The sequence below is a fragment of the Oratosquilla oratoria genome, chromosome 16 (genome assembly GCF_046742065.1).
Source record: "Oratosquilla oratoria isolate Oo_2021 chromosome 16, ASM4674206v1, whole genome shotgun sequence".
NCBI lineage: Eukaryota > Metazoa > Arthropoda > Malacostraca > Stomatopoda > Squillidae > Oratosquilla > Oratosquilla oratoria.
The window spans coordinates 20,367,684-20,380,183 of record NC_134792.1 but is presented as its reverse complement, the minus strand read 5'-3'; the positions used below and the strand labels follow the sequence as shown (position 1 = coordinate 20,380,183).

At 36.3% G+C, this 12,500-nt stretch overlaps 1 protein-coding gene across 1 annotated transcript in view; it reads left to right on the top strand.

The window, feature by feature from the left end:
* Positions 1–12,500, top strand: part of LOC143033572 (dynein axonemal heavy chain 5-like) — a 114,708-nt gene that overhangs the window by 52,071 nt on the left and 50,137 nt on the right. The window contains exons 19-20 of the mRNA XM_076199063.1: positions 5,739–5,914; positions 6,222–6,396. Of these exons, the coding sequence (XP_076055178.1) occupies positions 5,739–5,914; positions 6,222–6,396 (351 nt within the window). The remainder of the gene's footprint in view (positions 1–5,738; positions 5,915–6,221; positions 6,397–12,500) is intronic.

Genomic DNA, 12,500 nt, shown 5'->3' with positions numbered 1-12,500 from the left:
CTGACATATTTTTATGTTCACTCTCTTCCCACGATGCTGTTTTTGGAGGCACATAATTTATTACAATCTTGCTTCTACTTCGATCATAATCATCTCTGCTCTATTCTTTCCATATGTGACACTCCTCACGTTTATGTTCTTCTTAGTCAGAAACATAACCCCACCCCCTTGTTTTGTCTCTCTGTTTCTAATCCAATAATTATATGCATCATGTCCTATACTGTTGGGTGATAGTGGAACTTTTAATCTTGTCTCTATAATTCCCATTAAGTCCGGTACCTTTTCCTTCAGATAATCATTCATTTCGTTCAATCCTGTTATTAATCCATCTATATTTGTGTAAGAGACTCTTAATTTTCTGCTACTTCCATTGTATTTTCTGTTTCCCTTTTGTTTTTCTCTGTTATGACCCATCTCCTCACTTTCATATTCACTACTCTCCAATAGAATTCCTCTTTTTCTGACTCTGTTCTGTTCTCATTTTTTTTCCCTTAGCTTCTTGTCTTTTCCTTTTTTCCTCCTCTCTTTCCTCTTTATTAATTTTTCTTTTTATCCATACCTTTTTATATTGTTCACTGTTTGCTAGTTTCCCTGTTTTCGCTAAGATATTCTCTGCTGTCGTTTGTGACCTGAATTTAATCTTAATTGGTCTGGTCTTATCTGTACTATATTTTCCAAGCATATACATTTCTTCAATCTGTTTTCCTATTTCAGGTTCATCTTCCTGAACTAATTCTAATAAACTGTTTACTTTTTCTTTTTCCTCTTTAATTCTTGTAGTTTTATTTAGATTATACTTTTCTTCCATCCCTAAAATAATTATACATTTCTTTTTATCTGCTAAGTCTCTTACTATATACTCTTTCTGTCTCATCACTATAATAACTGTGTCTTCAGTTTGTTCTTTCATTTACTGTTTTACTATTTCATTAAATGCAACTTTGTTGTTTTCTTGGATTTTTTTTCTAACCCTGTGCTTCTTTTGCTATGGATTCTTTACTCTCTTTATCATTCTCCTTTAATTCCTCATTCTCATCTTTTACTTATTTTAACTGTCTTTTTAATACTTTTATTCCTTGTTAGTTTTTAGTTCACCTTCTCTAATTCTTCCAATTTTTCAACTGTCTGCGTGATCCTCGTGAGTTCACCGAACCTATCCTCCCAAAGTTTTTCTTCTAAGTTTGCTAATCGGGGAGGGTTGGCTTCCCCCCCCCCACACACACACATTAAATCCTTGGAAATTGTTATCTTTCCTTTCCATTGTCCTACTCTTATCTATATTTATAATCTTTACACTTTTGTTAGTCCCTTCCTCGTCACTGAATTCTGGGTCACGTTTGTTTATATGGCATCTGCCTGCCTGGACCAAGTCCTCTCCTTCTTCATTTCCTACCATTTCCCTCAGTAATCCCTCCCCTTCTCCTTTTTCATCACCTTCCCACTACACCACGAGTTTTCCCCTTCCCTGTAAATAGAAAAAGGTACTTCCTTGACTTTGAGATCCACGAAAATTTCACTTTTTCTTCGAAGCTCCAATCTTCGCCGTCCGTCCGACGAATGTGTGTGTGTGCGTGCGTGCGTGTGCGCGCGTGTGTGTGTGTGTGTGTGTGCGTGTGCGTGCGTGCGCGCGCGCGCGTGTGTGTGTGTGTGTGTGTGTGTGTGTGTGTGTGTGTGTGTGTGTGTGTGTGCGTGTGTGTGTGTGTGTGTGTGTTTTGTGTGTGTGTTTGAGTGTGTGTGTGTATGTGTATGTGTATGTGTATTTACCTAGTTGTATTTACATAGATATATCTTACGGGAAGGGGAGCTATGCTTGTAGTGTCCCGTCTTCATATCTCATTTTATCTAGACTGTTTTTAAATTCGTGTATCGTTTTTGCACACACCACATATTCTTCTAATTTGTTCCAAATAATTATAACCCTGTGGGGAAGGCTGTTCTTTTACAGGTCTCTTCTATAATTTTCTTTCTTGATTTTCTTTTCGTGTCCTCGTGTACCTCAACTATCCCATTTTATTAGATCCTCTCTATCGATAGTTTCTATGCCTTTCGTGATTCTATAAATAGTTATCAAATCTCCTCTCTCTCTTCTTTGCTCTAATGTCTGTAGCTCAAGTTTTGCTAGTCTCTCCTCATATGATAGTTCTGAGAGTGTTAGTGCCTATTTCGTAATTGCTCTTTGTATTCTTCCATGTTTTGTTATACATTTTTTGTACTAGGTAACCACGTCGTCGCTGCATATTCCAATCCTGGTTTTATCAAAGTGACTAGTATTTTCTTCACCATTTCTTCATCCAAGTATGTAAGTGTCATTTTGATTGTTCTTATAAAATTATAAGTTTTTCCATTTTTTTTTTTTTTTTTAATATGTTTCTCAGTGGGAAATATTATTCACAATAATGACTCACAGGTCCTCATTTTCTACTTTTTTCATTTCCTCCTCCCCAATTTATATGATCCCACTATAATTTTTCCTCTTCCAAATTCTATTATACTACACTTCTTAATATTGAATTCCATCTCCCACTTCCTACTCCATTCCCATACTTTATTGAGATCACTCTGAAGCGACTCACAATATTCACAGAGTACACTTTTTTCAACAATTTTCCATCGTCCGTAAAGAAGCTCATATAAATTTCAATTCCTTCATCCATATCATTAATATATATAGCAAACATTATTGGGGCCAGTACTGTTCCTTGTGGAACTCCACTAATCACTTCATCCCAATTAGTGTGTTTGTCTCTTATTACCACTCTCATATTTCTTTCAGGCAAGAAGTCTTCCATCCACTTCAGCAATTTGCCCTGTATTCCTCCTACAGTTTCTAATTTCTTTAGCAATTTCTTATGTGTCACCTTATCAAAAGCGTTTTTCATGTCTAGAAATGCACAATCAGCCCATCCATCTCTTTCTTGTATTACATCTATTACCCTTGAATAGAAACACATTAAGTTTGTGACGCATGATCTTCCTTGTCTAAATCCAAATTGCCTTGTATTTAGTACTTTTTTTTCCAAATACCTTACCCATCTAATTTTGATTATTCTTTCACAAATTTTAGCTATCATACTTGTACGAGAAACCGGTCTATAGTTAGTAGGGTCTTCCTTGTTTCCCTCTTTATATATTGGTACTATACATGCTCTTTTCCAATCTTCCGGAACTTTTCCTTCTTTCAATGAACTGCTTATTAGACTATATATTTTGTCTGTTAGTTCCTTCCTTAATTCTCTCAACATCCAGTTTACCATTTCATCTGGTCCATGAGATTTCCTGACATCGAGATTACTCAAGTGATTCATTATTTTATTCCTTGTTACTTCTATCTCTTTCATAGGGGGGACTTTCTCCTCCCATTCGACATCTCTAAGTTGTATCTTCTCCCTCGTAAACACCGGTTTAAAATTCTTGTTCATAATTTCTGCCATTTCTATTTCCTCTGTGTATCCAACTCCTCCTTGTCATAGTTTCTCTGATTCTTGTTTGTTTTTCAGTTTGTTGTTTACAAATCTGTAAAATAGTTTTGGTTGATCTTTACATTTTTCTATAACACCTTTTTCGTATTTTCTCTTTTCTCCACTGCACATTTGTACATGTTGATTTGTATAACTAGTATATATGTTCCACTTTTCAGGTCTTTTGTCTTTCTTCAATTTTATCCAAGCTTGATCTTTTTTGTCTTTTAACTCCCTACATCTTTTTTTGTACCAACACTTTACATATCCTTTTTCTTGTTTTTGTCTTGGAGCATACTTTTCCACTCCTTTATAATTTTTTGTCAAAATATTCAATTTCTCTTCTACTGCTGTTTCCTCCTAGTGTATTATTTCCCAGTCTACTTTTTGAAAGTATTCTCTTATTTTATAAAAAAAAAAAATCCAAACATCAATCTTCCCTTTCTATATTGTTCGTTTTTTCATGTATTTTTCCTCATTTAGTTCCATTTCAACCAATGTGTGGTCACTTTTACTTATTGGAGTCCTATATTTAATATTGTCCACTATTTCAGGTTCTGATGTGATTATTAGGTCCAGTCTCGATGGTTCTTCCTCATTTCTATACCTAGTATTCTCTTGTATCGTTTGCGTCATTGCATGTTTTATAATCATATCAAGTAGTACATTTCCACATAAGACACTTTTAATTTTCTGCTACTTCCATCCTGTTTTCTGTTTGCCTTCCGTTTTTCTCTGCTTTGAACCATTTCCTCACTTTCATATCGACTACTCTACAATAGAATTTCTCTTTGTCTGACTCTGTACTGTTCTCGTTTTTTTCCTTAGCTTTTAGTCTTTTTGTTTTCTCATCCTCTCTTTCTTCTTTATTCATCTCTCTTTTTATCCATACCTGTTTATATAGATCACGTTTTACTAGTTTCCCTGTTTTGTTGAACTATTCTCTGCTGTCGTTTGTGACCTAGATTTAACCTTAATTGGTCTGGTCTTATCTGTATTGTATTTCCCTAGCCTAAATATTTCTTCAATTTATTTCCCTCTTATTCATCTTCTTGAACTACTCTTAATATCTTGTTTACTCTCTCCTTCTCCTCCTATACTCTGTAGTCTTATTTGGATTATGCTTCTCTACCATCCCTAATATAATTATACTTTCCTTTTTATCTACTAAGTCTCTTACTATATTCTCCTTCTCCCTCATCATTTAAGTAACTGTGTCCTTAGTTTGTTCTTTCATATGTTGTTTCACTAAATCTCTAAATTCAATTTTGTTGTTCTCTTGGACTTTTCTCCAACACTGTACCTCTTTTGCTATGGACTCTTTATTCTCTTTATTATTATTCTTTAATTCCTCATTCTCATCCTTTACTTCTTTTAACTGTCCATTTAATTCTTCTATTTCTTTATATAGGTTTTGGTTCTCTTTCTTTAGTTCTACCAATTTATCAACTCTGTGTGTAATCCGTGTAAGTTGACTGAACCTAACCTCCCACTGTTTGTTCATTTTCTCTAGTTTTTCCTCTATACTTGCTAATCGAGGGAGGTTATCATCTCCTCCCTCATTAAATCAATGGAAATATTTATCTTCACCTTCCATTGCGCTGCTCTTATCTATATTTCTAATTTTTGCATTTTTACTGATGTCTTCGACTCCACCTCTATCGTCTGCGCATCTCTTGTTGACATTCCTTCTGACTTCCGGGTCCCGTTCGTCCCCTTCCTCATTTCCTTCTATTTTCCTTGGTAATCCCTCCCTTTCTCCTTTTTTGTTCACCTTCCCACTACACCACGAGCTTTCCCCTTCCCTACTGATACAACAAATGTACTCCCTCGTTGTTGAGGTCCACGAAATTTGATTTTTTTTTCGGGGGTCCCAAACTTCACTGTCACCTCGACTGTCGTGTGTGTGTGTGTGTGTGTGTGTGTGTGTGTGTGTGTGTGTGTGTGTGTGTGTGTGTGTGTGTGTGTGTGTGTGTGTGTGTGTTGTGTGTTTGTGTGTTTGTGTTTGTGTGTGTGTGTGTGTGTGTGTGTGTGTGTGTGTGTGTGTGTGCGTGTGTGTGTGTGTGTGTGTGTGTGTGTGTGTGTGTCTGTGTCTGTGTGTGTGTTTGTGTGTGTGTGTGTGTGTGTGTGTGTGTGTGTGTGTGTGTGTGTGTGTGTGTGTGTGTGTGTGTGTGTGTGTGTGTGTGTGTGTACGTGTGCATGTGTGGTATAGGAAATTAATATTCACTTCTGTCAGTGTCACAAACATAATTTTGATTTATCTATTTGGGCGTCTTAAAGGTGTCGGAAGCTTCCAAAAGCACTAAAAGAATGGCCGGCATTTATTAGTCTCAAGAAAACCATCGATGACTTCAATGACATGTGTCCCTTGCTGGAGCTTATGTCTAATAAAGCTATGAAGTCGAGGCACTGGCAAAGAATCGCCGAAGTGATTAACACACCATTAGATGTGGAAGGCGAGAACTTCTGTTTGAAGAATATTATGGAAACTCCCATTCTACAGTTTAAGGAAGACATAGAGGTATTGTATTTAGTCAGCTTATAGTACTTTATTTTCAAATTTTTGGAACATAAATATACTGTCATATGAAGAATATCATAAACCATGTGAACATAATATTCTTTATTTAATCTTTTAACTTTCTGTGAGAAGAATATTTTGTATGTTAGTGTTGTAAGGCCCTATAGGCACAGTATTTTACATCACGTACCTGCTGAAAGATTATTTACTTTTTCAGGATATTTGTATTTCTGCTGTAAAAGAAAAAGATATCGAGGCTAAACTTCGCATCGTGACCAACGAGTGGGCTAACTATGATTTAACTTTTTCTACATTCAAAAATCGAGGAGAATTGTTGTTGCGAGGTGATACGACAGCAGAAGTCATTACACAGCTCGAGGATTCCCTCATGGTTCTTGGATCCTTACTTTCTAACAGGTTGGATTATTATTATTATTTTTTTGTATATCTATAATTATTTTTTAAGTGCCAGGCAAGTGACATTTGTGACCATGGAACACTATCTTCCTGGCTGATAAGCTAACATCTACATAAATCTGCCTCATTCTTGATTTCGTTCTTTCATTCTTCCTGCAAAGTTTAATCACCTTCTTGTGCTTTTGATTAATAATCACTTTACTCTTGACTTTCTCATTAGCATTTCATTTGAAATTCGTGGAGCCTAAGGGATTACCATTGTGCCTTGTAACTATACACTAATAGTGAACACACTTAACACCTCAGTGTTCTTAATCTCAGTTCCTTATTCACAGCAATGTTCGTCAGTACCGTCTTCATTTTTTTATATATATATTTTTGGTCATAGTATTAATATCATTACTTCTTTACAGTACCTTTTAGGCGAATGTCTTTCATTATTTCTATAATATCCTTGGATCTTACCATATCAAGCACCTTTCCACAATTTAAGAAGCACTTATGAAGGTTGCTCTGTATTTCATTTTTATCTATTCGTAGTCACTCTCAAAGCAAAATTCCCATTAACCGCCCATTTACATTTCCTTAACTCACACTGTTCTTCTTTCTGTGTAATTGTCTATATTTTGTGTGTCTTTATACTTGCAATAGCATTCCCATTTATTCCTTTAAAATGACATGTTCTCCCATTTCTTTTAAATTTGCCTATTTCCTCTTGTCATTACTCTGTTATATATTCATTACTCCGAGTAATGATATCTTTGCATACATAAGTACGTTTACTTTTGTATATTTTGTCATCAAATTTTTTGTTGGTGTATTTTTTTTCGGCTAAAAACTTACTTTCTGTACGATCACACCACCTCATTATATCTTTCCTTTAACTACATTTTTTTTTCTCTACATCTCTTTACTATTCGGTTCAATACCCTACTCCTGTCAAGGTTTTCTTTGAAGAAAATTATTACTTCTATCAAATCAAGGATATCTTTGGCAATCCATCTCTCCTTATCTCTCAATTTTTCTTCGGACACTAATTACTCTAAATCTCCACTCCATTCATACTCCATATGATATTCTTTGACTTAGTCTTGTAGTGGATTGTATTTATTGATAAATTCTATTTCAAAGGTATTTCTAACCTATTCTATCTTTGATAACTTCCAATCTCCTTATTCTTGGTCGTAATTTCATATCTTTCTAAATTAGTAATTCTTCTTCTATTTATACATGATGACATGTACTTCATGAGAGAGGTAGATAAATAGATAGATAGATAGATAGATAGATAGATAGATAGATAGATAGATAGATAGATAGAGAGCGAGCGAGCGAGAGAGGGAGAGAGAGAGAGAGAGAGAGAAACAGAGAGAGAGAGAGTCTTATGCTATTTCTGAACATTAGCTGTTGTTCTATTGCCAGAACATGCATTCCATCGATTTATCCTATCATAAAAATCATAGATAATTTTGATTCTTGTAATACAAACACTGGTTTCTTCATACCCAGAACAAGATGTTGCTACAAATTGGTCATTCTCAGTGTATCAGTTTATACATTTTTAGCAGCTCATTTGTTTAGCTAAGTCCAAAAAAGCCTAGTTTCTCCCTGCCTTCTCTAACCTATTTTTACGTTAAAGTCACCTTTTGCCACAAAGATCTCGTGTGGTTTAACAGCTTCATAGTTTGCTTCGCAGTTTTGAAAAATTAATCTAAATCATCTTCTAGGACTAGGTGATCACTGTCTGATGTTGTCATGTTGCCCTTCACAAATCTTCTCATTTTAGAAGTCACCATCAACACTATTCCTTGCTGAGCTTTTCCTTCCCCTATAGACAAACTTGATTCCTCTTACCACACACCAGCTTCTCAAATTCCCTTCCCGAATACCATTTGAAATCAGTATATAAGAACATAGGAACGGAAGAGACTGCAAAAGGCTATATTGCCTACACTAAGCAGTTCCTTGTGCTTTAACACATTTCATCCCTATCTATAAAGTTCTTTAATCTCTCTCTTAAAACAATCAATAGTTTCAGCGCTTACTACATTGTTTACTGTTGGTAAATAGATTTTTGTCAATTACCATCTTAAACCCATTCATTACTAAGAGTCATGCCCTGCTTTCTTCTTGTGATGACCTTGCCTACATCTTTCCAGAGACTGCATGTTGAGGGGCCTAGGACTGCCTCTGTATTGTGAATTTCTAAACCTTTGTATTATTTTGGTCACTCTCCTCTGTGCTGATTCTGGTGAATTGATATCCATTCTATAGGACTGAGACCAAAACTGTACCGCGTAGTCGACTTTATCGATAGAGTTTACTTATTACCCTTGCACTTTTGTTTACAATCTTCCTAGCAATAAATCATAATGCCCTGTTAGCTCTATTCCTGGCACCGATGCACTGTTTCCTGGTTTCCTTTATTATGCCATTATCTAACCTATACTATGTTAGCTGGGTTGAATAATCCTACGCTTAATACAATGCATTTGAGATATCTAACTCCATAGTCCATTTCACCAACCATGCAAAAATAAGTCATCAAGATCCAGCTGTAGTATCCCAATATCTTCCCATGAACTAATATGGTATCCTATATTATCATCATCCACAAACCTACTAGCATCACTAATAACCCCATTTTGCAAGTCATCTTAAGCAAAACGAACAACAAGGAACCAAAAATCAAGCCCATATGGGAACCCAAACAAAACAAGGAATATTTTCAATGCCAATATATATATAGTCAAGTGGCATTCTTATTGCTATATCTTATCTAGCGACATTGCACATTTTCGTTCACCCACATAAGTCACTCCATTCACGTACTCGGACTAAATTCAACTTCGACATACAATTCTCCAGCTTCATAGTGAAAAAAAAAAAAAAAAAAAAAAAAAAAAAAAAATAATAATAATAATACATAGATACATACATATACCAAGGCTTTTTCCCCCTTCCAAGGGAGGTAGCCAAAAAGGGAAAGGCACAAAAACACTCCCACCCATTTCATCCCTTAACACACTCCACACCCCTCCCACCCTTCCTCTCATCTGAGCACCTCCTGGATGACAGGTCATCCCTGCACCCTGCCCACCGCCCTGGGTCAGAAGCAGTGTCGCAAGACACAGCACATCCACAGCAAGGCCGCTTCATTTAATCGGCGACCCCCCCTCTCCGTCCCCCTTTGCATATAAGGCGAGGACGGGGAGAAATCCCTTCGGGCTGCGTCAAAATTTACTCACACATACTACCCCCACCCCCCCGCCCATTCCTCCTCATGCAGTCACAACATCATCCATATACAACCATTCTCCACTCACCTCTGTCTTCCGTCCTCTCCCTTCCTTCCTCAACAGATATTCTCCTCTTCCCCAAAGCCCCCTTCACCCCATCCATCCACCTCATCCTAGGACGTCCCCTCATGTTCACTCCCTCCACATCTGCCTTCCATACCTCTTTTACTAGTCTTTCTTCACTCATTCTTTCCATGTGTCCAAACCATCCTAATATTCTTTCATCAACCCTATCTCCCAAATCCTTTTTCACCCCTGTTCTCCTCCTCACCTCCTCATTTCTCACTCTATCCAGCCTAGTAACCCCCACCATACTTCTCAGACACCTCATCTCAAACACATTCAAACTCCTTCTCTCTTCTTCTCTTATGTTCCACGTTTCTGCCCCATACAGTGCTGTTGGCACAATCACTCCTTCATACAGTCTCCTCTTCGCATCCATTCCCAAATGTCTATTCCTCATTACACTCTTTAAACCACCAAGGCATTTACTCGCTTCTCTCAATCTACATTCTACCTCCACCTTCACTCCACCTTTTCCTGCTACACTTGCACCCAAGTATCTAAAACTATCCACTTCCTCCAGTCGCTCTCCCTTAATGTTCACTTCCAGTCTACTGCCACTTTCACCCCTTGTACATCTCATCACCTTACTTTTACCCACATTTATCTTTAGCTTTCTTCTATCACATACTCTCCCAAACTCTGCCACCAGCTTCCTCAATCCCTCCTCTGACCCTGCCACAAGCGCAGTGTCGTCCGCAAACAACAGCTGGCTCACCTCCCACTTTTCTCCATTTTCTTTAACCATCTCCAATCCCTGACTCACTACCCTAGCATTCACCTCTCGCACCACCCCATCCATGTATAAGTTGAACAGCCAGGGCGACATAACGCATCCTTGACGAAGTCCCACCTTTACTTCAAACCACTCACTCTCTCCATTTCTAATCCTAACATATGCTCTACTACTCTCATAAAAACTCTTGACAGCTCCCAAAAGCTTTCCTCCTATCCCATAAATCTGCATAACCTCCCACAGTGCCTTTCTGTCTACCCTATCATAAGCCTTTTCCAGATCCATAAAAGCCCAAAAAAACATCCTTCCCCTTTCCTATAGCTTTCTCACATATCTGTCTTACCACAAAGATCTGATCTACACAACCTCTACCCGTCCTAAATCCACACTGTTCCTCACCAATTACTCCTTCTGTTCCTCTCCTAATAATAATAATAATAATAATAATAATAATAATAATAATAATAATAATAATAATAATAATAATAATAATAATAATAATAATAATAATAATAATAATAATAATAATAATAATAATAATAATGATAATAATAATAATAATAATAATAATAATAATAATAATAATAATAATAATAATAATAATAATAATAATAATAATAATAATAATAATAATAATAATAATAATAATAATAATAATAATAATAATAATAATGATGATGATGATGATGATGATGATGATGATGATGATGATGATGATGATGATGATGATGATGATGATGATGATGATGATGATGATGATGATGATGATGATGATGATGATGATGATGATGATGATGATGATGATGATGATGATGATGATGATGATGATGATGATGATGATGATGATGATGATGATGATGATGATGATGATGATGATGATGATGATGATGATGATGATGATGATGATGATGATGATGATGATGATGATGATGATGATGATGATGATGATGATGATGATGATGATGATGATGATAATAATAATAATAATAATAATAATAATAATAATAATAATAATAATAATAATAATAATAATAATAATAATAATAATGATAATAATAATAATAATAATAATAATAATAATAATAATGATAATAATAATAATAATAATAATAGTAATAACAATAATAGTGATAATGATAATAACAACAACAACAATAACGATAACGATAGTAATGACAATAATAATAATAATGATAATAATAATAATAATGATAGTAATAATAGTAATAACAATAACAATAATGATAATAGTAATAATAATAGCAGCAACAACAACAATAATAAAATAATAAAAATAACAATAATGATTATAATAATGATAATAATACATACATACATACATATACCAAGGCTTTTTCCCCCTTCCAAGGGAGGTAGCCAAAAAGGGAAAGGCATAAAAACACTCCCACCCATTTCATCCCCAAATACACTCCACACCCCTCCCACCCTTCCTCTCATCTGAGCACCTCCTGGATGACGGGTCATCCCTGAACCCCGCCCACCGCCCTGGGTCAGAAGCAGTGTCGCAAGACACAGTACATCCACAGCAAGGCCGCTTCATTTAATCGTCCCCCTTTGCATATAAGGAGAGGACGGGGAGAAATCCCTTCGGGCTGCGTCAAAATTTACTCACACATACTACCCCCCCCACCCCCCCGCCCATTCCTCCTCATGCAATCACAACATCATCCATATACAACCATTCTCCACTCACCTCTGTCTTCCGTCCTCTCCCTTCCTTCCTCAACAGACATTCCCCTCTTCCCCAAAGCCCCCTTCACCCCATCCATCCACCTCATCCTAGGACGTCCCCTCATGTTCACTCCCTCCACATCTGCCTTCCATACCTCTTTTACTAGTCTTTCTTCACTCATTCTTTCCATGTGTCCAAACCATCCTAATATTCTTTCATCAACCCTCTCTCCCAAATCCTTTTTCACCCCTGTTCTCCTCCTCACCTCCTCATTTCTCACTCTATCTAGCCTAGTAACCCCCGCCATACTTCT